The sequence below is a fragment of the Canis aureus genome, chromosome 11, assembly GCF_053574225.1.
Source record: "Canis aureus isolate CA01 chromosome 11, VMU_Caureus_v.1.0, whole genome shotgun sequence".
NCBI lineage: Eukaryota > Metazoa > Chordata > Mammalia > Carnivora > Canidae > Canis > Canis aureus.
The window spans coordinates 19543207-19567431 of NC_135621.1; the positions used below are offsets into that span (position 1 = coordinate 19543207).

General features: G+C 66.0%; 2 protein-coding genes across 4 annotated transcripts; one reads left to right on the plus strand and one right to left on the minus strand.

Annotated features, from left to right (window-relative positions):
- Positions 1 to 136: 136 nt before the first annotated feature.
- LOC144323485 (uncharacterized) lies at positions 137 to 1469 on the minus strand. Its single transcript, XM_077914005.1, has 2 exons — positions 1024 to 1469; positions 137 to 468 (listed from the first exon to the last, which is right to left on the minus strand). The coding sequence occupies exons 1-2, from the start codon at positions 1309 to 1311 to the stop codon at positions 277 to 279; spliced, it is 480 nt and encodes a 159-aa protein (XP_077770131.1). The 5' UTR covers positions 1312 to 1469; the 3' UTR covers positions 137 to 276.
- SBF1 (SET binding factor 1) lies at positions 1224 to 24185 on the plus strand. Of its 3 annotated transcripts, none has more exons than XM_077913953.1 (41): positions 1224 to 1419; positions 7499 to 7584; positions 8014 to 8151; positions 8367 to 8525; positions 8609 to 8719; positions 9286 to 9391; positions 9502 to 9634; positions 9718 to 9826; positions 9916 to 10029; positions 10113 to 10190; positions 10438 to 10551; positions 10630 to 10758; positions 10836 to 10934; positions 11029 to 11233; positions 11311 to 11423; positions 12241 to 12390; positions 12695 to 12763; positions 12847 to 13005; positions 13102 to 13346; positions 13426 to 13598; positions 13683 to 13756; positions 13831 to 14026; positions 14155 to 14282; positions 14757 to 14935; positions 15024 to 15160; positions 15254 to 15461; positions 15579 to 15775; positions 15862 to 15999; positions 17805 to 17882; positions 18149 to 18330; positions 18407 to 18586; positions 18682 to 18783; positions 18853 to 19038; positions 19174 to 19300; positions 19417 to 19547; positions 19614 to 19844; positions 22528 to 22635; positions 22729 to 22940; positions 23362 to 23449; positions 23592 to 23723; positions 23804 to 24185. In XM_077913953.1, exons 1-41 carry the CDS (start codon positions 1365 to 1367, stop codon positions 23900 to 23902), a joined length of 5658 nt encoding a protein of 1885 aa, XP_077770079.1. In that variant the 5' UTR covers positions 1224 to 1364; the 3' UTR covers positions 23903 to 24185. The 3 variants fall into 3 exon arrangements, with proteins under 3 accessions (XP_077770079.1, XP_077770080.1, XP_077770078.1); XM_077913952.1 differs by having other exon boundaries at positions 1225 to 1419; positions 13081 to 13346; XM_077913954.1 differs by lacking the exon at positions 17805 to 17882.
- Positions 24186 to 24225: the final 40 nt, after the last annotated feature.

The following is a 24225-nucleotide window of genomic DNA, read 5'->3' on the forward strand; positions in this document are numbered from 1 at the left end:
CCTCCGGCTGCACACACCATGGGAGCTCAACAAACACTCACGGGGTGAGTAAGTCGACAAGTGTTGAGCGCCGGCCCGTGGAGAAGCCTGGTTCATGTCCGGAGGTGGGCAGGGAGGCAGCAGCAGCCCTCCCGGGTTCTAGTCATTGATTTATTTTTTCCAGCTTGGGGAGGAGGGAGCGCGAAGCCGTGACATTCACGGTAGAAAGGTGCCACGGGGCAGGAGGGGCGGCCTGGGGGGACAGAGCCTGAGTGACCCTGGGGGCGGGCGACGAGGTCAGCTCTCCTGGTGGCCGATGCGGGAGCCCCTAGCGAGGGTGGGTTTGGGCGCCTGCGGTCTTCCTGGCAGAGGTATCAGGCTGCCCTGTAGTCTCGTGGGCCTGGGGCTGGAGAGGGCCGACCTGGACACGGTGGGAGCGTCACAGACGCCACCAGACACTGCGGAGAGGACGGAGGCCGCAGGCCAGCTCTGGAGGGACAGCGAGGGAGGGGTGGGTAGATGCCCGGGGCTGCCGGACCCTCCCCCCAACCTGCCTCAACACTGTCGCCAGTGCCCTCTTTCCCAAACTCAAGGGTGATGGTACCACCCAACCCTCCAATAAAGAAAAATCAAATCAAAGTGCCTTGTCTCTGCGAGTTTGTAACCTGGGCAAGCGGAGGTAAATGAGCCCCAGGGAGGTGCCCGGACCCGGGGCTCCCGGCGTAGTTCCCAGCGCCCTTGCTGCCTCCCCGACCCCCGCTGGGTGGGGTGTCCTCTGGCCCCGGTCCCGGGCGCCACAGCTCGGGGGCCTCGGGTGTGACCCCGTGTGACCCCGTGCGCTCCCGGGCCGGCGGCTCCCGCTCCCCCCGCCCGCTATTCGCTCCGCGGCCGGCTGCGGGGGCTCGAGCGCCCGGGGCGTGGGCGTCTCCTCCATCCCGCGCCCGGTGCCCCCGCCTTGCCCCCGCTTTCCGCGGAGGGCGTGCGCTTGAGGCTTCACCCCACCCGATGGGGCTTCCGAGCGCCGAGCCCCGGGCCCGCTCTCACCCGCGCCACGCCAGCCGATGACCCGCGCGAGCCGCCGTCACTGTCAGCGCCCGGGGGGCGGGGCCGGGCGTAGCCCCGCCCCCGGGCACCGAGCCCGCGCCGAGCGGACCAATGGGAGCGGGTAGCTGCGGGACCCGCCCATGGCGGGGGCGGGGAGAGGCCGCGCAGGCGCACGGCGCAGCCGGGCGGGCCGGCTGGCTGGGAAGATGGCGGCGGGAGCTCTGGCCGCCGCGGCGGAGCGGGCCCGGGGTGTCCGGGGAGCGCGGGCCAGGGCCGGGGCCGGGCCATGAGCGCGCCGCCCTCGCGTCCCCGAGCCGCGGAGCCCGCCCGCGCATCTCGCCATGGCGCGGCTCGCGGACTACTTCGTGCTGGTGGCGTTCGGGCCGCACCCGCGCGGTGAGTGCCGGGCCCGCGGCTGAGGGCGGAGGGCCGGGGCCCCAGGGCGGGCAGGGGTCAGCCGGGGCGGCGGGCGTGCGCGGGGACACGCGGGGCGGGCGGGCCGCGGCCGCTGGGCTGGCGCGAGGGTCGTCCGGGGCACCAGTCGGGGCCGGGGTCGCGGTCGGGGTCAGGGGTCGGGGGCCGGGGTCGCGGCCGGGGTTAGGGGTCGGGGGTCGCGGTCGGGGTCGGAGACCCGGGGCCGGGGGGTACCTCTGAGGACAGCGGGGCAGCGCGACCCGGCGAGCCCGACCTGCCCGCCACCCTGGGGCCCGAACGGGGTCTGGCCGAGCATTGGCGGGGCCCGGGGTGGGGGGCGGGAGGGTCCGGGAGGGCTCGGCCTCGGGCTCGCACGGGGAGGGATGGGCCCTCTGCTCCGCCGCCAGCTGCCCTTCCGGACACGGATCCTTGGCTCTCAAGCCCTCCTCTGATCCCCGGTGCCCCTGGCCCGTGTGAGGTGTCTCAGGCCAGGAGGCTTAGGGATGCAGAAGATGGGCGGTTAGAGGTGATGTTTGAGCCGAGACAGGAGGAAGTGGGAGGAGAGGGACCAGCGTTCCTGGCAGGCCGCCCGCGGTCCTCATGCCTGCAGGCCAAGCCCTAGGTGGGGGACCGCTGCGTCAAGTCGATGTCCAGGAGGTCCATCTCTCGCGTCAGCGCCTGTGTCTGAGGGCCCTTGAGCCCGGGGGTAGGAGCAAACAGCCTGACCATGACATCAGCAGCAGTCATGGAGACGGTGGGTTGGGGAGTGCGCTCCGTGTGCCAGGCCCTGCACAGCCCTTTGTGTGCATGATCTCATTTCTTCCTCCAGCAGCCCACCACGGTTTCCTTGCTCTCTCCCTCGTCGGTAAAGTGGAGTCGAGCACAGAGCTTGATTGCCTGGCCTGAGCTACCACAGAGACAAACCCAGCAGCAAGCTGTGGGCTCAGATCCCAGTGGCAGGGGGGCAGCGCATGCCCTCAGGGGAGCCTGTGTGGTCAGCCCGGTTGGCACACTCATCACCCAGGACCCAGACTCTCTCTCCTCTTTGCCTTTCTTGCTGAGACTCTACCTGCCGGATCCTGCACACTCCAGACCCTCCTGCGTGCCCTCGTAGGACTCACTCCTCTCTTCTGCTCCTGTCTGTCCAAGGGTCCGTCCCCTGACACCCTCAGTCATGAGCGTGTCTTCCTCCAGACGGGGAGGTTTTGCAGCAAGAGCCAGTCATCTTTGCCTCCCAGTCTGCACGTGGCAGGCTCACACTCGGTGTTGTTGTACAGGCCCACAGAGGAAGAACCGTTTGTCCCACGGTGCATGTGGGGGGCAGCGAGGAGGCCATGCCGCCTGGAGCAGAGGGTTGCATGGGATCCAGGGAAACCAGGCTGGCCCAGGGGCCGCCCAGTGTGAGGGGCCCTGTTTGGAGCTGCGTGAACAGAGTGGGCTTGGAGGCTGATGATGCAGGAGTGGTGTGGGAAGGGTCTGGGAAGGCAGAGACCACAGGCAGAGGCCGGGTGGTAGCAGCAGGAGTGGGGGATTGAGAGTGAATTAGGGAGGTGAGATGCGGCGTGGGTGGGCTCCGTGGCAAGCTGGCTGTGACACTCAGGGTGGGCACCCCTGGTATTTGTGGCTTCTGGTACAGACAGGGGAGAAGGCTGCCTTCCTTAGCATCAAGAAGGAGTCCCAGACTGTCACCTAGTAGGGGTGAAGGCCATGGAGCCTGCCCTAACTGCTGCCTTCCAGGGCTGGAGCTGGTTACTTGCCGACTGGCCACCCAGCCTCTGGGCCTGTGTTGGGAGGACTCCTCCATCCCGTAAGAAGGAAGCCCACAGGCTAGGACCCTAGCCATAGGGCCGGGGGCAGAGCCAGGTGGTGGCAGGAAGCCTGAAGCAGAGAAACACTACGTGGGGGAAGCCAGTGGTACCTGCTTTGCCACTTGATAGCTCTTGACCTTGGGCCAGTCTTCCAGCTCTCTGCACCTCAGCTTTTTCATCTGGAGTTGGAATGAGTAACACAGACCTCCCAGGCTGCCACGAGCAGGAGGTGGACACGCATGTGAAGCTGTTCACACAGGAGGCTCCAGGAAATGATGGATCTCTTAGTGATGAGCAGCAGGTGTGAGGACACTATAGGCACTGGCACAGTCGGCAGGGCTGCTGGAGGTGGGGGACCCTGTGTGCTGGCAGGCCTAGGACGTCAGGACAGGGATGCGGGGTCTTCTGGGTTCAGTGGAGGGGGTAGGAGTGGGGGATGTCTTGTTCTTGGCCTGGACTTAGACATCCTGTCTGGAGCTGGTGGGTGCAGGGCCTGGGTATAGGAGCCCTGCCTGAGGGAGCATCTGGTTTTATAGTTACCATCTGGTGAACCTCTCCAGGCAGGAGCACAGGGAGGGGGGGATGGGACCCCAACTTTCAGTGCAGACCTCTCCCCTGGTGAGTTGGGGGAGCTCCTTCACTAAGGACATGAGTTAGCACCTTCTGCACCCTGGGCCAGCTCTGGGGACACTGTGGGGGCCAGACAGATCACCCTTGCCCAGCTTCTGGGCTGGGGGGGCCTGACCATGGTCAGCTGATGTACATAGCATGGCCAGTGCTGGGGTGTGTCTTTGAGGACAGGAGACACTCTTGACCAGGTGGCTGAGTGCACATCTACCAGGCAGGAGAGGCTGGATCCCTCTTGGTGTCCCCACCCCCCACCCTGGCCCCAGCATTTGAGAAGAAGGCTTTCTGTCCTGTGGCCTGGCCTCTCAGACCTGACTGTGCTGAGCAGGCCACATTCCTGGGCCCCATCTGCTCTCCCCACACCCATGGTCCTGCCCTCTGGAGCAGGTTGGGGCTGTTTGGAATGGCCTAATCTGGCTTCCAGCCCCCACCCTGGGAGCCAGTCCGGTCTGCCTGAGGGAAGGTTGGGGGGGACCACTGGCGAGGCTGCAGCCCCCCTGCACACATCCTGTTGCTGTGGCTGGGATGACCTGCATGTTGAGGTTGGGTGGGTGGAGCAGCAGGAAGGTCCTGTCCTTCCTTCACCCTCTTCCTATACCCGAGGGAGTCGCAGGGCCTCTTTGCTGGGGTTTTCGAGGGGCGGTCGGGGTGGGGGGGCAGTAAGGCTCCATCCTCCCTTGCCTCTGCTCAGAGTGCTTGCTGGCCTGGGCCGGCCCTCCGGGCGTCGGAGCCTGGCACTGGTGACAGCCACTGCCAGCAGATGACAGAGCGTGTGCTCTGTGTTCTCTCGCCCTGTGTTCAGGCCTGCAGCCCACACGGGGCTGGCTGCAGGGACACGGTTGCAAGAGGAAGTGCTTGTCCCCATCTGTGTCTCAGGGGACTTCAGTGCCCTTCCTCCTAAGGCCTCCCAAAAAGTCCCAGCCTGGGACCATGATGGTGCTGGTTAGAGTAGTTTTGTAACTGTGGATCCGTCGGGTGCCTTTCCTCCTATGACCCCCGACATGGGGAAAAATGCGGGGGCGGGGGCTCAGCTGCTGCAGGTCCCCTCCATGGCCACGAGGGCTTGAGTGGGTGGCGGACACTGGGAGACCGGCAGTGCCGGTCATCCACCTCCCCCAGGATGCAGGCCCGTACCCAGGTTGCAGCCTGGCCCCTGCCGGCGGAGCTGAGGTGCAGGAGGGTCTCAGGGCGGGAGAGAGACCAGGAGTAGGGCTGCTCTGTGGTGTGCCCGTCCAGGGAGAGCTCTTCTGTCCCGGGACGCCGGAAGCTGCCCTGCATTTCTGATTATGGGACCTGTTGGCTTGTGGGGCGTGAGGGGGCCTGGGTGTGGGAGGGTGGTTGTGTAGCTGGCTGTGTGCATTCAGCGAGGCCTAATTAGGCTGCAGTCTGTGCCAGGCACAGGTGCAGTGACGGATACAGAGATGTAGTCTCTGGCTTGCGGAGCTTCCGTCTGGCCCAGCCAGACAACAGGGGCAGCGGGAATCATAGAGGGGCTCCGCAGAGGGAGGGAGGTCCTGCGGCAGGCCCCAGGCTCAGGCAGGGTGCAGAGTGCTGCCTGGAGGAGCGGTGCTCTTTGAGCTGAGACCTGAAGGCGGAGTTTGGGACCATCGTGGCCCAAAGAAGGAGCTGGGGGTGGGGGATGCTCACTGGCATAGGCAGTGGGGACAGTTCAAGGAAAGCCTCCAGTTGGGTCTCCAGAGGGCAGAGCCCTGCAAGTGGGAGTTGATATTTCACAGGATAAATGGGGTGGGGAGGGTGGGTGGTGGCCAGTGGCCAGTTACGTTGTCTACTTCCCCGTGCGGAGAAGCTGCTGAGAGCGGCCCTCTGAGGCTGTCTGGCCTTGGGAGGGAGGAGGCTGTGGGGCAGAGGCTGCCGTCCCTGCCTGCACACACCCCCTCTTCCTTCCCCCGCCCGCTGCCTCGTGGCAGGAGCTGGGTGAGCCCTGGGTGCTGGCCAGGCCCAGGCCCAGATGGTGGTTTGGGGCTGTGCACAAATCAGCCCTTTGGGGAGCAAGTCAGTGGGGGGAGGCATGGCTCAGGGTGAGCTGGCCCGGGCCTGCTGAAGGTGGCCCTTGGGGTGGGCCCTGAGGGACCCCTGGAGGCTTGGTCCTGGGAGGCTGTGTGCGCTTCTGTGTGAGCAGGTATGGTTCCAGCAGACACCTGTTCCTCCTCCCCGCCTCCTCCGTCTGCCACCTCGGTTCATGTCAGGAGTGGGAGGGGGAGGGGAACAGGAAACTGAGGTTTTGTGAGTCAGAGTCATGGCCCCACCTCGCCCCACCTCACCCCACCTCGCCCCACCGGCAGCAGCCTGCCCGCTGCCTCCTTGGCATTGCCTCCGTGATCCTGGAGGGTGGGTGGTCTCCTGAGATTGGAGCCCAGCTCCTCTGCTGGCCAGTGACGGGTCTGCTCCCAGTGCCCGCGGGAACAGACTGGCACCCAGGCCCCTGGCTCTGCCTGCGGCCCTGTGGTTCCTGCATACGTTCAGGGTGGACCGGGCTGGCTGGACATGGCAGGGGTGGGGGGGGCTGTGTCCAGCAGGTCCTCCCACTGGGCTCCATGGCTTTCTGGGCCTTGGGACAGGCCCTTAGGGAGGCCTCATGCCCACTGCCCGCTCCTTACCTACTTGCTCCTGTTCTGCTGGTGTGGCCAGTGGTGTTGGAGCTGGTCCAAACAGGGGTGGGGACATCCGTGCCCAGGGACCTGCCTGTCGTGTGTGGGAGGTGAAGGTAGGGAGGTTTCTGTCTTCCCTGCTTTGTGTGCTGCCAGGCTGGGTGGAGCAGAGCCAGGCCCTGTGTCCATCTTCTGCTGGTCTTGGGAGGTGAGTGCTCCCTGACAGGACCTCATCGTGCTTCCTAGTTAGGCTCCGTAGGCGGCGAGCAAGGGCCTCTGACCCCACCACTGTGGCCCTGAGCTGGGAATCGTGCCCTAGGCATGGGGTGGGGGGAGCAGACCTGCACCTCCTGCCCCCCGGCCGGTGTGGCACCAGCTTCTGCGCAGGGGGAGGACAGGCCCGTGTGCCACCACCTTCAGCACCCCTGCAAGTTGCCGGGTCCCCAGCACTCGGGAGGGAACTCCTTCAGGGGGTGTCCTGGCCTGGCCTCTCTCCTTCCTGCCAGCTACTAGCCCTCCCCGGGCCCCCTGGCTGGGTTCTGGGACCTGCGCTGGGCCTGTGTCCGAGGCAGTGGGGCAAGCAGCAGTTTGGGCCCAGTTTCCTCTCCCCTGGCACAGGCAGTAGGTGCAAGACCTTGCCTTTCCGGGGGGCTTAGGGCCAGCAGGTGAGGCGGAGCCAGGGACTGGGGCTAGGCTGGCTTGCTGGTGTGGGCCCGGCTGGGGGTGTGGACATGCTGGGGAGCAGCACTGGGCTGGGGCTTCCACCTTCCACTTGGTGCCTGGCCTCGCCAAAGGCTTCCAGGACTCCCTGTACCAAACCAGGGGCTTCTCTTGGCCTTGGGGTCTGTGGCTGCCCAGTGGCCTCCCCTTGCAAGACTGTTTTTAGGGAAATGACAGGTGTGCTGCCAAATGGAGGCCAGGGTGGGCAGGAGGTATCCGTCGGAGACCCTTGAAACCCCTGGCTGGGTGGCGGCTTGGGAGGTGGGTGGTGCCCTGACCACCTGCTCCTGTCCTTAGGGAGTGGGGAAGGCCAGGGCCAGATCCTGCAGCGCTTCCCAGAGAAGGACTGGGAGGACAACCCGTTCCCTCAGGGCATCGAGCTGGTAAGTGGGGGCTGCTGAGACCGGCGGGGCGGGGGGTGGGGGGTGGGGGCGCGGCACTGCTTTCCAGGACTGCGGGGAGCCTCCCCAGTGCCGGTGACCTAGCTCCTTGGTGGGCACGAGGACATCTCTAAGCTGCTGCAGAGGCTGGTGGGAGGTCATGGGCTGGCGGACAGGGTCATGTCATGTCCCTCCCTGTGGTGGTGGATCCCATGTCCTGCACCACGGGGTGCTCTGGCCACAGTGAGACCCCAGAGGCTGTGACTTCCTCTGGGGGGGAGGGTTGAGGTCCAGGAGGCGAGATGCACCCAGGGTCGCAGAGCAAGGCGCTGTCTGCTACACTGGGACCTGGTGTCTGTGCCCTGGGTGCAGAGTTGTGAGGGCAGGGACACTGAGGGGGTGACGGCCGACCCCAACCCCCCTCCTCGACAGTTTTGCCAGCCCAGTGGGTGGCAGCTGTGTCCTGAGAGGAACCCACCAACCTTCTTCGTTGCTGTCCTCACCGACATCAACTCTGAGCGGCACTACTGCGCCTGCCTGACCTTCTGGGAGCCAGCAGAGCCCACACAGGTCATCTTGGGGACCCTGGGGTGTGGCCCGTGTGGGATTCTGGCTGCGGCCAGCTCCCTGCCCTTGGGGTGTCTCCCTGTCTGTGGCAAGTCCTGGTGCCTGAGCCTTCAGGGCCTGAGTTCACAGAGGGCTGCTCCTGCCTGAATCACCTGTGTCCTCCCCCTGGGCTCATGGGACATGCCTGAGAGCTGGGCAGACGGGGCTTGTGTCCACAGGAAGTGGTATGCACCGAGGATGCCACAGAGCGGGAGGAGGAGGCGGACGAGGGTGGCCTGGTGCAACTGTCACCTGCAACGCCTGCCACACCTGGCCAGCTGTTTGCACCAAAGACCCTGGTGCTGGTGTCTCGACTGGACCACGCAGAGGTGTTCAGGGTGAGGCAGGCAGCCAGGGTTCAAGGCAGGATATGGGGTGCCCCAGCGGCAGGGCCAGCATTCCCCAGCCTGTGTCCTTGCAGAACAGCCTGGGCCTCATTTACACCATCCACGTGGAGGGCCTGAACGTGGGCCTGGAGAACGTGATTGGGAACCTGCTCACGTGCATCATCCCCCTGGCTGGGGGCTCACAGGTGGGTCTTGGGGGCATGTGCTGTTTACCCACAGCCAAGGCCCTCCTGGTGCCCCAGGGCCATGTGCACGGGGCCCGAGGTGCTCAGAGTCCAGCTGGGCTCCACCTGGCCCGGGCCTCGGGTGCTGGCCGCATTGTGGCGCTGCCTGCTGCTACCTGTGCATCCCCTGTCCCTCCTGGCTCCCTGCCCGGCTCCTTCCGTTTCTCTGTCCTTGGGGCCTTGGGTGTGCCTGTCTGGATGTTAGTGTCGGTGTGCCCGTCTGCTCCCTGCTCAGTGCCCCGCGTGTGGGTGCGTCTAACCGTGTCTCTCTGCCTGTCTGTCCTGTGCAGCTGGACTCTGTCGAGGACGGAGTGGTATGGATTCTTTGTTTCTTCTGCCCTCCCAGGCCCCACCCCGCCCCAGGTCAGAGGCCCTGAGTTTTCTCCGCAGCTCTGCTCAGGCCGCAGGCCGGGCAAGGCCTTTCCCTCCTGAGGCCTGTCGGGGCCAGTCTCACCTCCGCTCACGGAGCTCCGGGCTCACAGGGGTCTGCTCAGAGCGGCTGAACACCGGTCCCTCTCTTTCCACAGAGAACCATCTCCTTGGGGGCCGGTGACCGACAGGTCATCCAGACCCCACTCGCCGACTCGTTGCCCATCAGCCGCTGCAGCGTGGCCCTGCTCTTCCGCCAGCTGGGTGAGCCTGGCCGCCCCCGCCCCGCACAGGCCCCCCCTCCTCTCCCGGGGGTGGGCGGGTGGGGTGGGCTTCTCCCTCAGTAGCCCCTTCTAGCCTGGTTTTCCCTGCAGGCATCACCAATGTGCTGTCCTTGTTCTGCGCGGCGCTCACCGAGCACAAAGTGCTCTTCCTGTCCCGGAGCTACCAGCGGCTCTCAGATGCATGCCGGGGGCTCCTGGCGCTGCTCTTCCCTCTCCGATACAGGTGCCCCTGCTGTCACCCACCCTCCTCCCGTCCCCCAGCTCCCCACCCCGGGCTCTCCGGCACCGAGCTCTCCGCTGTTACAGCTTCACCTATGTGCCCATCCTGCCGGCCCAGCTCTTGGAGGTCCTCAGCACGCCCACACCCTTCATCATCGGTGTCAACGCAGCCTTCCAGGCAGAGACCCAGGAGCTGGTGAGGGCCGTGGTGGGGCCCGTCTCCCTACTCCAGGCCCTGCTGACTGGCTGGCGGGCCCGTGACCAGTTGCCCCCTTTGCTCCGTAGCTGGATGTGATCGTTGCTGATCTGGATGGAGGGACGGTGACGGTGCCGGAGTGCGTGCACATCCCCCCGCTGCCGGAGCCCCTGCAGAGCCAGACGCACAGTGTGCTGAGCATGGTGAGGCAGGACCAGGGGCTTCAGGGACGCTGGGATGGGGTCAGCTGCTTGGCAGTCGTCCCTGCTCCCCTCTGCTCCTGCAGGTCCTGGATCCAGACCTGGAGTTGGCGGATCTTGCCTTCCCACCACCCACAGCGAATGCTTCCTCCCTGAAGATGCAGGTGGGGGTCATGGGCAGCTGCAGGGCAGAGGCCCACGCTAACCCTGTGCCCTCTCCTTAGGTCTGCTGCCACCCAGGGGCAGGATGGGGCAGGGGGCCTGGGAGGCCTGGGCAGGGTCTGGATAGGTGTGTTTGGGTGCATCGAGGTGGAGCCGGGGTGGGTGGAGGGTAGCCATGAGCCCATGAGCAGGGGAGGGGGCGGGCCCGGGCCTGGTCCTCGTTCTCACCTGCGCTCACCTGTGCCCCAGGACAAGGAGCTGCGTGCTGTCTTTCTGCGGCTCTTTGCTCAGCTCCTGCAGGGCTACCGCTGGTGTCTGCACATGGTCCGTATCCACCCAGAGCCTGTCATCCGCTTTCATAAGGTGGGCTGGGCCGCAGGTGGGGCTGCGGGTGGAGGCAGCTGGATAGTGCTAGGGGCTGACCCCCTTGTGTGCCCCCAGGCAGCCTTCCTGGGCCAGCGGGGGCTGATGGAGGACGACTTCCTGATGAAGGTGCTGGAGGGCATGGCCTTTGCAGGCTTCGTGTCGGAGCGTGGGGTCCCTTACCGGTCCACGGACCTGTTCGATGAGGTTCGTCCCCAGCCCGGGTGGGAGGAGCCCCCGCCATCACTCCCGCCCCACCCACCTGACCCTGCCTCCTCCCCCAGCTGGTGGCCCATGAGGTGGCACGGATGCGGGCGGATGAGAACCACCCCCAGCGAGTCCTGCGTCACGTCAAAGAATTGGCAGAGCAGCTTTATAAGAACGTACGGCAGGTGGCACGAGGGGGTGGACCGGCCTAGCTAGGTCGTTGTGCCACCCGGCACCCGGTTGCTTGCCCACACTTGTCTGTCCCCCCAGGAGAACCCCTACCCTGCGGTGGCTATGCACAAGGTGCAGAGGCCGGGGGAGGCCAGTCACCTGCGGCGGGTGCCCCGCCCCTTCCCCCGGCTGGACGACGGCATGGTGCAGTGGATCGTAGACCAGGCCGCTGCCAAGATGCAGGGCGCACCCCCAGCCGTGAAGGCTGAGAGGAGGACCACCGTGCCCTCGGGGCCACCCATGAGTGCGTATGGGGAGGGGCCCCTGCGCGTGGCCCAGGGTGGGCATGAGGCTGGAGATGAGTGCATTTTCTGCTCCCAGCTGCCATCCTGGAGCGGAGTAGCGGGCTCCATGGCAACAGTGCCCGCAGGCTGGAGGTGGTTCGGAACTGTATCTCCTACGTGTTTGAGGGGAAGATGCTTGAGGCCAAGAAGGTGAGGGCTGCCGGGTGCAGGGAGCCCCAGTGAAGGGCGCTGAAGCTGCTGGTGGCTGGAGGGGCAGGTGGGGCAGGTGACACGCGGTGACACCTCCCTTGGGCAGCTGGATGGGGCCTGCTGGGGGCGCTCGCGGGAGGGAGGGGTTTACTTCATCTCTGTCTACTGTTGAATTTCTTGTACATCCTTGGTGGAAAAAGTGGAGGCCCACACCAGTTTGGTTTGGTTGCTTTGGTTTTGGGTAAAACTAGGACCTCCACGTTGTCTTGCCCCTCCCTTGTGGTTCGTGGGCACGTGTGGGTCTCACGACGGCCGGTTTGAATCCGCATCCTGTTTGCAGCTGCTCTGTGTCCCGTAAGGGGCCTGCAGGGCTCCCAGTTACTTTCCACTGAGAACTAGTAGGAGAGCAGCACATGGCCCCGTCCTGTCTGCCTGGTGCGAGCCAGCCACCAGTGTTGCACTGGGCATGTGCTGTCAGGACGTGGAAGCCCTGACCAGCAGAGTCCGCAGACCTGGGAGCTGGTGCGCACTGGGGCCCAGGCCCAGAGGGGTGCACAGCACAGTTCACGCTGGCCTGTGGCTGTGCGACAGCTCCGTCCTGGAAGGCCGTCAGCCGTCGCAGGTGCAGGGCGGGGTCTGCCGCAGGTGTCATCTCTGCTGGGCAGTGAGCTCCCAGCATCGAGCCACCCAGCCTGGAGACTAGCTTCCAGATGTGTCTGTGCTGAGAGCTGGGGCTCTGGTGTCCCCCTCCCCCAGGGCATGGCCGGATGGGTCCCTATGTAGGCTCATGGCCCTGCCCCGTGTGCCCTGTCCCCAGTTGCTCCCAGCTGTGCTGAGGGCCCTGAAGGGGCGCGCGGCCCGCCGCTGCCTCACCCAGGAGCTGCACCTGCACGTGCAGCAGAACCGGGCGGTCCTGGACCACCAGCAGTTTGACTTCGTGGTCCGCATGATGAACTGCTGCCTGCAGGTGAGGCCGGGCTCCCACCCTGCTGGGAGGGAGGGCCAGGGGACGGGGGTGGGCAGGGCTTCCCCGGGCTCCCCAGAAGGATGTCTCCTGGTGGTGCCGGCAACGGGGGAGATCTGGTGTAGGGTGGGGGTGGCGGGGGGAGGACTCTGTTGGAGGGGACCTCCTGGCCTGAATCTCTGGGCAGCCCTTTGGGAGCCGGCATAGACGGCTCAGGGACCGGGCGGGAGATGCTGCTCTGGCGGCCGCACGGGTCAGGGCAGAGGTGAGCCATGGGGCCAGTCGTGACGGCTCAGGGCTCCCACAGGACTGCACCTCCCTGGACGAGCACGGCATCGCAGCTGCTCTGCTGCCTCTGGTCACAGCCTTCTGCCGGGTGAGTGCTGGGGTGACCCCGGGGCCCTGCCCCAGCTGTCTCTGGCTGCAGCTGGTGACCCCCCACCTTTGTGGCCTCTGCAGAAGCTGAGCCCAGGAGTGACGCAGTTTGCGTACAGCTGCGTGCAGGAGCACGTTGTGTGGAGCACCCCACAGTTCTGGGAGGCCATGTTCTACGGGGACGTGCAGACCCACATCCGGGCCCTCTACCTGGAGCCCGCTGAGGACCAAGACCACTTGCAGGTGTGCGGGGACTCCTGTGCCTGCGGGCGAGGGCCGGCGCTGCCCGGTCCCAGCTCACCTGCAGCGCTGTGCCAGGTGGGGGACGCGTCTACACAGGAGGACGAGCGCTCTGCCCTGGATGTGGCGTCTGAGCAGCGGCGCCTGTGGCCGACCCTGAGCCGCGAGAAGCAGCAAGAGCTGGTGCAGAAGGAGGAGAGCACGGTGTTCAGCCAGGCCATCCACTACGCCAACCGCATGAGCTACCTGCTGCTGCCCCTGGACAGCAGCAAGAACCGCCTGCTGCGGGAGCGTGCGGGCCTGGGCGACCTAGAGAGCGCCAGCAACAGCCTGGTCACCAACAGGTGCGGGGCGGCCCGGGGCCTCGGAGGGCGGGGGGGCTGTGGTGGTGGGCCTGTGCCCACTGTGCCCCTCCCTGGCCAGCATGGCGGGCAGCGTGGCGGAGAGCTATGACACGGAGAGCGGCTTTGAGGACGCAGAGACCTGCGATGTGGCCGGGGCCGTGGTCCGCTTCATTAACCGCTTTGTGGATAAGGTCTGCACGGAGAGTGGGGTCACCAGCGACCACCTCAAGGGGCTGCATGTCATGGTGCCAGGTATGGGGGGGGTCTGGGTGTGGAAACGCTCTCCGTGGCCGGGCAGGCGTGGGGGCCCAGGGCGTGAAAACTGCTGTCCCCCAGACATCGTCCAGATGCACATTGAGACCCTGGAGGCCGTGCACCGTGAGAGCAAGAGGCTGCCCCCCATCCAAAAGGTGAGCGGGGGCTGGGCAGGGCTGCAGCCCAGGGCCAGGGCAGTATCCTCAGGTGCCTTGTCGTCCCTGAGCAGCCCAAACTGCTGCGGCCGCGCCTGCTGCCTGGCGAGGAGTGCGTGCTGGACGGCCTGCGTGTCTACCTGCTGCCAGACGGGCGTGAGGAGGGTGCAGGGGGCAGCGGGGGAGGCCCTGCTCTGCTCCCGGCTGAGGGCGCCGTCTTCCTGACCACGTACCGGGTCATCTTCACGGGGATGCCTACTGACCCCCTGGGTGAGCCTCTGCCCCCCCCCACCCCACCCCGGGTCCTCGGGGTGAACAGGACTGGGCGCAGGGTCTCCATGCAAGATCGGCCATGGTCTGCCCTCCCCTCCCCCTGACTCTGCCTGGCCTGGGAGAAGTCGGGGAACAGGTGGTGGTCCGTTCCTTCCCGGTGGCCGCGCTGACCAAGGAGAAGCGCATCAATGTGCAGACCCCTGTGGACCAGCTCCTGCAGGACGGGCTGCAGCTGCGCTCTTGCACATTCCAGGTCCGCCGGGGCACGTGGTGGTGAGCGTGTTGGGGAGGTTCGGGCCCCCGGGCGTGGCTCTCACGGCTCCACAGGCTTGGAGCTCCCCGTCTCCGTGATTTCTGTGTTTACGAGCAGGCTGCCGTGCTTAAGCTCGGTGTCCGCTGCCCGTGGGACGTGCTGTGTGACGTGTTGGCCTTTACGGCTCTTCTGTTGGTTTGGTGCATCCCTGATCCTTGAACCCGTGTCTGGAACATGCACCATAAACCCCTCACAACAACAGAGTCACACAGACGGATGTGAGACACGGTGAAGGACTGAGTCCCTTGGCCTGGGCCACACAGTGTGACGAGTGGCCCCCGCACACCCGCTGTCCCTCAGGAGGACACCCCCCAGGCTGTAGGGAGTCCCCAGCTTCTGGCAGGGGCCCTGCTTCGTGGCGGGGGCTGGACCCGAGGCCGCCCAGACCTCTGAGCGCCTCTCATCCTGATGCAGCTGCTGAAGATGGCCTTTGACGAGGAGGTGGGGTCCGACAGCGCCGAGCTTTTCCGTAAGCAGCTGCACAAGCTGCGGTACCCGCCGGACATCCGGGGCACCTTCGCCTTCACCCTGGGCTCCACCCACGCGCCCGGACGGCCCCCCCGCACCACCAAGGACAAGGGGCCTTCTCTCCGGTGTGGACCCAGGCCCCCGCCCTTCCCCGAGGGTGCCCCCCCGCCCTCTGCTCCCCCTCTGCTGACCCTCTGCTCGCACCCCCTGCAGGACCCTGTCCCGGAATCTCGTGAAGAACGCCAAGAAAACCATTGGCCGGCAGTACGTGACCCGGAAAAAGTACAACCCCCCCAGCTGGGAGCACCGGGGCCAGCCCCCTCCCGAGGACCAGGAGGATGAGATCTCAGGTGGGCGTGTGCGGCCCCAGGCGGTTGGGTGGGGCTTCCTGCAGGGCTGGCCTGGCATTCTGCGGCTCACTCCCCTGTGCCTTTCTGCCCCAGTGTCGGAGGAGCTGGAGCCCAGCACGCTGACCCCTTCCTCGGCCCTGAAGCCCTCGGACCGCATGACCATGAGCAGCCTGGTGGAGCGGGCATGCTGCCGCGACTACCAGCGTCTGGGGCTGGGCACCCTGAGCAGCAGCCTGAGCCGCGCCAAGTCCGAGCCCTTCCGGATCTCCCCGGTCAACCGCATGTATGCCATCTGCCGCAGGTGAGTGGCCCCGGGGGCTGCGCGTGCAGGGAGCGTGTGGAGGCCCTGGGGGGGGGGGGGGGGGGGCGGGGGGCCCTGTCGCCACTGCCTCGCCCTGACGGGTGTGACTGCCCACAGCTACCCGGGGCTGCTGATCGTCCCCCAGAGCGTCCAGGACAATGCCCTGCAGCGTGTCTCCCGCTGCTACCGCCAGAACCGTTTCCCGGTGGTGTGCTGGCGCAGTGGGCGCTCCAAGGCTGTGCTGCTGCGCTCTGGGGGCCTGCACGGCAAGGGCGTTGTCGGCCTGTTTAAGGCCCAGAACACACCTTCTCCAGGTACCGCACTTGCCTGGGCCCCGCCCCCGCCCGCTGCCCGCCACCCCGCTGCTGGCTCCAGCTCCTCCCCCCACTCTCCCTCTTAGGCCAGTCTCAGGCAGACTCTGGCAGCTTAGAGCAGGAGAAGTACCTGCAGGCCGTGGTCAGCTCCATGCCGCGCTACGCGGACGCGTCGGGACGGAACACGCTCAGCGGCTTCTCCTCCGCACACGTGGGCGGCCATGGTGAGGGGCACTGGCCGGCGGGAGGGCACGCAGGGCGGGCAGGCCAGCGAGGGGCAGGAGGTGTGGGGAGGTGGTCACGTAAGTACCTGAAGGCCTGCTATGTTCGCTCCTCTCTCCTGCCTCGTTGTCCTCGCCCACGGCTTGCCTCCAGGTCACCGGGTCACCGGCACAGCTACCCTGGTCTCAGTCCTTCCCAGTCCTCCCATGGTCCCTGGCCCCCCTTCGTCAAGGCCGTCCGGCTGCTGGGGCTCTATCCCCCGCGTCCTGGCCTCCCCGTCTGTGTCCACGCCCACAGGACCTGCTGCCCCCAAGTGGATCCAGGCCCTTCTGACCTGGTCCTCCCTTCCGTACTGTGTGGCAGGGTCTCGCTCGTTGTTGCGCTTGGCATAGAAGACGCCGGACCTGGGGGAGGGGCACGGCATGGCCGAGGGGCTGTAGGGGTGCTGGCAGGGGGCGGCCTCTGAGGTGCTCAGTGATGTGCCGTGTGTGCTGCTGTCCAGGGGGTGGCAGGTGGGGACCTTGCTGAGAGGTGAGCAGCATTCGCACTGGCTTCTGGGAGGGGCTTTCAGGCAGGAGAGGACACGCTCTGTGAGTCGGGGCACGAGGGGCATCGGGGGGGTCAGAATGGCACCCCCCCTGGCACTCACCCTGCGTCGCTCTGACTTCCCCACTGACCCTTCCCCATCTCCGATGTTTGGCCCTGACCTTCCCTGTGCCCCCCCGCCCCCACTACCCCCATCCCCCTGCCTGGATCCCCATGGACGCCCTGGCTCTGCCGACCCCTCTTGGTCCGGCTGATAGATCCTCGAGGGTCAGGCCTCGGACGTGGGACCCGTGCAGCCCGTCGTGCTTGGGGTCTGGCGTCCGTGGGCTCTCAGTGTGGAGCTGCCCCAGCCGGGCCTCAGAGTGCAGATGGTGTCCCCCTGGGCGGTGCAGTTGCTCTGATTTGTGCCACACCCGGCGCTGCCCTGGCCGTCATCTGCAGGGGGTCTCCAGGACGCAGCCCGCTCTGCCCCCACCTGGGGTCGCTCTGCACAGGGCTTCCTGCATTGTGTGAGCACCAGCCCCGCCCCCAGCCCTGGTCTGGGCGCCCACTATGGGGTGCCCCCTCCCTGCTGCGTGTGGCGACTGCTCCATGGGTGCCGGGGCCCCGGGGCCGGAATGGGCAGCAGTGCGCGCGGTGCTGGCTCCTGGGGAGGGCTGGCCTTGGCACCCACCACTGCCCTCTTGTTCCCCTGCTGGCTTTCAGTCTTGCAGACGTCAGGGGCCTGCATCAGGCAGGTTATGGTTCCACCATCGCCCTGCCTTGGCCGCCTCCTGCCCTCCCCAGCACCCGTGTCTTCCCCCAGCGTTTCCAGGGCATGCTCGACTGCTCCCAGGGTCCCCTGGCTTCAGAGTGAGGGCCCTCCAGGGGCTCAGCCATGTGGGGGGGCCCGGTTCAGGCTGCGTCCATGTCACAGGGACACACGCTGTGTCCTTGCTGGGAGCGACTGTGCGTCCTCCTCGTAGGGGCCGAGGGTGCGGGGATGGGCTGTGGAGGAGCCGTCGGGAGGAGGGCCCAGGATTCCCGCCTCTTGGGTCCCACCTGCCACCGGCCCTCGGCCCCTTGGCCTGCCCCTGAGGGCCAAGAGGGCTCAGGGGGCCTGGGCATGGCCGCCCACTGTGTGGGGCCCCGGGGGGCTCGGTGGGTGCCCAGCCCTGTGGCTCATCCCTTTGGACCACAGGCCCTCTGTGCGGGGCAGACCCTTGGGCCTGGGGTCGGGCCTGGGGTCAGGCCTGAGCCTCTTCTCTGCTGTGCCCCCCAGTGCCCAGCCCCAGAGCCAGGGTCACCACGCTGTCCAACCCCATGGCGGCCTCGGCCTCCAGACGGACCACTCCCCGAGGTACCGTACTGGCCGCACAGGCTGGCTCCCCCACACCTGGCACTGACGCCCCCCATGTGACTGAGCATTCGTGGGCACTAACGTCCCCTGCAGCTGGCACTAACAGCCCCGTGTGACAGAGCAGCACACCCAGTCCCCCACAGTCCTGGGGACTAACAGCCTGAGGCCCTACGTCCCACCCCGGTTTCCCAACAACTCATGCCAGCGCAGGCCCAGCCAGGGGCGCCCCAGGCCTGGTCGGGTGCTCATCGTGTTTCTCTGTGCAGGTAAATGGGGCAGTGTCCGGGCCAGTGGGCGCAGCGGCGGGCTCGGTGTTGACGTGGGCTCCCGGCTGGCAGGCAGAGACATGCTGGGCCCACCCCAGGCTAATGGGGCCCCCCCTGACCCAGGCTTCCTGCGGCCCCAGCGCGCAGCCCTCTACATCATCGGGGACAAAGCGCAGCTCAAGGTGAGTGGGTAGGGCGGGGGTGGGGGGGGGGGCGCAGGCGTGGCAGGGGCGCGGCTCAGCATGCTGGCCTCCTCAGGGCGTGCGGCCAGACCCCCTGCAGCAGTGGGAGCTGGTGCCCATCGAGGTGTTTGAGGCGCGGCAGGTGAAGGCCAGCTTCAAGAAGCTGCTGAAGGCCTGTGTCCCCGGCTGCCCTGCTGCCGAGCCGGGCCCTGCGTCCTTCCTGCGCTCCCTGGAAGACTCGGAGTGGCTAATCCAGGTCTGCTGCACCCCCTGCTGCGGGCGGAGGGGGGGGCACCCCAGGGCTGGGTGGGGGCTCCGGCTAGTGGTGCTCAGGGGCCGCCGCACCCGCAGATCCACAAGCTGCTGCAGGTGTCGGTGCTGGTGGTGGAGCTTCTGGACTCGGGCTCCTCCGTCCTGGTGAGCCTGGAGGACGGCTGGGACATCACGACGCAGGTGCGTGCGGGGCCACGGGACAGCCTGGGCCGCAGCCCGGGGCGTGTCCTGACGGGCAGGCGGCCGCAGGTGGTGTCTCTGGTGCAGCTGCTGTCCGATCCGTTCTACCGCACTCTGGACGGCTTCCGGCTGCTGGTGGAGAAGGAGTGGCTGTCCTTCGGCCACCGCTTCAGCCACCGCGGCGCCCACACGCTGGCCGGGCAGAGCAGTGGCTTCACGCCCGTCTTCCTACAGTTCCTGGACTGTGTGCACCAGGTGAGCGTGCAGGGCGGGGGAGGTGGCTGTGGGGAGTGGGGGGAGGGGAGGGGAGAGCTGCGGGGGGCGGGGAGCTGCCGGGGGTGGGGGTGGGGGGCGCCTGCCACCCCCTGCCCACACCCCCTGCCCCCGCAGGTCCACCTGCAGTTCCCCATGGAGTTCGAATTCAGCCCGTTCTACCTCAAGTTCCTCGGCTACCACCACGCTTCCCGCCGCTTCCGGACCTTTCTGCTGGACTCGGACTACGAGCGCATCGAGCTGGGTAGGGCCGGGCCTGGGCGAGGGGGGGGGGGGGGCTGCGTGGGGCGGGGCTGCGCAGGGCGGGGCGGCGCGGGCAGCACGGTGCGGCGCGGCCCGGGCTCAGCACTGCCCCCGTAGGGCTACTGTACGAGGAGAAGGGGGAGCGCAGGGGCCAGCAGGCGTGCAGGTCGGTGTGGGAGTACGTGGAGCGGCTGAGCAGGAGGACGCCCGTGTTCTACAACTACATGTACGCGCCCGAGGACGCGGAGGTGAGCCGGGCCGGCCGGGGGGGTGGGCGCCCCGCAGTGCAGCTGCTCACGGCCACCCCCCCCCAGGTCCTGCGGCCCTACAGCAACGTGTCCAACCTGAAGGTGTGGGACTTCTACACCGAGGAGACGCTGGCCGAGGGCCCCCCGTACGACTGGGAGCTGGCGCAGGGGCCCCCCGAGCCCCCGGAGGACGAGCGGCCGGACGGGGCTGCACCGCAGAGCCGGCGCCGCGTGGTGTGGCCCTGCTACGACAGCCGCCCCCGGGCGCAGCCCGACGCCATCTCACGCCTGCTGGAGGTGCATGCGCTCCCCCCCCTCCCCCCGCGAACCCCCATCCGGCAGGGCGCGCCCCGCCCTGCACCACGTCATGTTTGCGGGCAGGGATGACCCCGGGCACCTCGGCCTCAGCCCTCGGGGAACTCGGGGCTGTCCGGGGCCGTCGTGCTGTCTGCCCACCCCCACCCGTGCCTCAGGGGGCAGCTGTTCTTGGGGTTCTCTCCTGCCCCGTCCCTCTGTCCGGGGAAGCGGGCCTGGAAGCTGAGGTGGACGTGCAGGCGTCTGTCTGTCCCTCCCTCTGCTTTCGGTTCGGGTGGGCGTGTGTCTCCTCGGGTTGGGTCCGCCAGGGCGGGGCCCAGTGGGCACAGCAGTGCGGGGTGGGGCCTGGCCCAAGCCGGAGTGGGGGCGGGGGCGGCAATCCAGCGGCCATGCGTCCTCCCCTCCCCCGGCGGCGGCTCAGGCCTTGGGAGCCTGTCCTGTTCTGGAGGAAGGCGCGGCCTCTGGAGATCCCACCAGGGTCGGGGGGTCGGGGGGACACGGGGCCCCAAGCTTAGCAGAGGCCCTTTGTCTTAGGTGATCATGTCCATCTTGGGACCCTGATGTGCACTGTCCTCCCGCGGCCTCGCTGCCGGGCTGGTCTGTGTCCCTTGAAGCTGAGTTTCCCGCACTCAGCATCTGGTTATTTTGACCCAATCTGACAGGTTTTCACTGAAATGTTTAGCACCTTTGCCCGGTTTTTTGACGTGCTTGGGCTGCAGTCTTTGTGATCTGTACGCGCATCATGCTTCAGCTCAGAACCGAGATCCCAAGTCACACACCCCAACTGCTCCAGCCTTGTGCTCCATGCCTTCATTTTTTTTTTTTTCTAAAGATTTTATTTATTCACGAGAGACACAGGCAGAGGGAGAAGCAGGCTCCCTGCAGGGAGCCCGACACAGGACTCGATCCTGCGACCCCGGGACATCTCTCATTTTTATTTTATTTTTTTTAAGATTTATTTGAGAGAAAGAGAAAGACCCTTTGAGTGGGGGAGGGAGGGTCTGAAGCCCACTCCCGAGTGCACAGCGGACATGGAGCTCGATTCCGTGACCCTGAGGTCGTGACCTGAGCCACGAGGCGCCCCAGTGCCTTTATTTTTAAAGGGTGTTTTGTTTGGATGTAGAATTCTAGGTTGACAGGTTTTTCTACTCGGCGGTTTAAAGCTGTCATTACAGTTTCCCGACATTAGAGGAACCTTGTAACATGCGTGTCACCTCTCCCTTTCTTTCTCTCCCTTTAAGATTTTTCCATTTTTGGTTTCAGCGATTTGACCATCATCTGGCGTTTTACAGTTTATTTTGAGTAATATCTACTCCCAGCATGGGGCTCGAACTCATGGCCCCGGGGTCAAGGGTCACATGCTCTTCCCAGGGGCCCCTCATGCTTGGAGCTTTCTCAGCTGCTTATTAATCTATGTGATGGTAGTTGTCATCAAATTCAATGCAATTTAGGCCATAAATTTAAGATTTTATTTGAGAGAGCGCATGCATGCCTGAACAGGGGAGGGGCCGAGGGTGCAGCAGATGCCCTGTGAGCAGAGGCCCCATGCAGGGCCCGATTCCAGGACCCTGGGGTCATGTCATGAGTCACAGGCAGCCACCTAGAGACTGAACCCCGGGGGGGGGCGGGCGGGGGACGACGACGACGATGACAAGCCATCATTTCTCTGCAGTTTTCCTGTCCCGTTGATCCCCGGAGGGTGTGTGTGTTTTTCCCTCCAAAGTTTACTTGCAGCTCATCTTGCATGATTTCTGTGATCATCAAGTTCACTGGTCTTTCTTTCTGAATATCCTCTTACAAGCCAATCTAATGAATTTTTCATGTCAGGTATTATAATTTTCAGCCCTAGAATTTCCATTTGCTTTTTTAAAATACAGTTTCCATTCTCTGTAGAAATTCCCCATCTGCTCGGCCATCATGTCCATCCTTTCCTTTACGTCGTACGTGTGTTCACAGCCCCTGTTGTGAATCTGTCGTGCGGCACCTCCAGTACCTCCTCTCCCCTAAGCACGGATCTCCTCTGCCTGTTTTTTTGTCTAATAACTTTTTAAATAATCGACATTGTGGATTCTACGTTGTTGAGATCAGACTGTCTCCCTGGAAAGTTCTGGGTCTTACTCTTGCACTCAGTGCAGGGTGGTTCTTGGGCTCTGCGGGGGCAGCTCTGGGGAGGGCTTTATCCTAGGTGTGGGAAGCCCAGCTCGGACACTGTGTCCCCACCTTGTTGGGAGTTCCCGCACCTTCCTGCGTCGCGGAGCCTCAGAGTCTGGGGTTAGCGCACCGCTTCTTAGCGGCGGCTCCCTCTGGGCCTTATGATGTCGGGCTGTGGCTGTGGGGTCGGCCGGAGGCTCCCGGAGGCCTCGGATCCCCGAGGCTCCGCTGAGCCACGGCCGCGCATCCATATCCCCCCCACCCCCACCCCGTGGACCATGCAGATCAGCATCCTGAGCAGCCTTCGCCCGGTTGCTCCTTTCTAGTTTGCATGACTAATTTTTGTTGTCTCCAGATAATGTTTGGCCCGTCCCTACCCTCACCCACTTCTGTGCTCTGGTCAGACCCATTAGACCTTTGTCACTTTGCTTCCCTGTTTTTCTGTAATTTTCTTTCCACGTTTCAGTCTGGATATTTTCTTCTGAGTGATCTTAGTCTCCCAACTGTCCCCCAGGAGCTGCAGCGGCTGGAGGCAGAGCTGGGGCGACCCCCCGAGCGCTGGAAGGACACCTGGGATCGGGTGAAGGCGGCGCAGCGCCTCGAGGGCCGGCCCGACGGACGTGTGAGTGGACGTGGGTATAGGCAGCCAGGGGAGCTGGCCTGTCGGGTGCGGCGGGGCCGCTGGCCCTGACACAGGTGCCCCTCCCGCCCCCAGGGCACCCCCAGCTCCCTGCTGGTGTCCAGTGTGCCGCACCACCGCCGCTCGCTAGGCGTGTACCTGCAGGAGGGGCCTGTGGGCTCCACCCTGAGCCTCAGCCTGGACAGTGACCAGAGCAGCGGCTCCACGGCGTCCAGTTCCCGCCAGGCCGCGCGCCGCAGCACCAGCACCCTGTACAGTCAGTTCCAGACGGCGGAGAGTGAGAACAGGTGGGGGCGCTTCCCGCCTTGGCGAGGGGTCTCGGTGCTGGGGGACCACAGGGGCTGGCGGTCCTGATAGGGAACTGCAGGATTTGTGGGGGGCCGTCCCCGGCATGGTGGCTCAAGCGGGAGGCCGGGGCGGGGTGGTCTGGGATGCAGAACCAGTGACCACAGCCAGGCCGCAGGGACCACACAGGAGCAGAGGGATGGTGGCCGTGGGGTCTCTGTGGGGGTAGGCGGCAGGAGGGCGACCTCCCGGCTTGCGGGGCTGCTGCCCTGAGGCCGTCCCTGATCCTCTCCTGCGAGGGGTGCAGGGTGGGGACCCTGTCCCATGTCCTCCCCCTTCTAAGCTGTGCCCAGGGCTGCTTCCTGGCGCCCTGGCCGGTCTAGCCTTGGGTCCAGCCTGGGCCTGGTTGTGCTGGGAACGCAGGTCGTACGAGGGCACGCTGTACAAGAAGGGGGCCTTCATGAAGCCCTGGAAGGCCCGCTGGTTCGTGCTGGACAAGACGAAGCACCAGGTGAGTGGTCGGGGAGCAGGGGCTGGGGGCGGGGGGGGGGGGGGGGGCGCTGCGGGGCTGCCCTGACCCCTGGCCTTTCCCCTGCCCAACCCGTGACCCTGAGGTCATGACCTCCCCCTGCCCTCCCCCTGCCCTCCCCCAGCTGCGCTACTATGACCACCGTGTGGATACAGAATGCAAGGGCGTCATCGACCTGGCGGAAGTGGAGGCCGTGGCCCCAGGCACGCCCACCATGGGCGCCCCCAAGACCGTGGACGAGAAGGCCTTCTTTGACGTGAGTGGGGCAGGGGTGGGGGGCGGGGGAGGCAGGGCAGGGGGGCCCGGGCCGTGCAGTCATCCACCCGCCGTCCCTAGGTGAAGACGACGCGTCGCGTTTACAACTTCTGTGCCCAGGATGTGCCGTCAGCCCAGCAGTGGGTGGACCAGATCCAGAGCTGCCTGTCGGACGCCTGAGCCCGTCGTGGAGACCACTCGGGGTGGGCAGGGCCCCCCGGCCATGTTTACAGCCCCCGCCCTCGACAGTATTGAGGCCCCCCCCTGTACAGCCCCTGCCAGCGCCCGCCCGCCCGCCCGGCCCGCGGTAACTTATTTTGGAGTCGTGGGTGAGCGGCCGGGCCCGGTACGCCCCGTGGGCCTGTAAATACCGCCCCGCACAGCCCCCTCCGCGTGCTGGTCCCCCGGCGCCACCCCCCCCTTCCCAGAACCAGAGTCTATAAAGAGAGAACTAACATCCGCATCCTGTGTGTCCTCTACCCGCTCAGCCCGCCTCCCCCTGT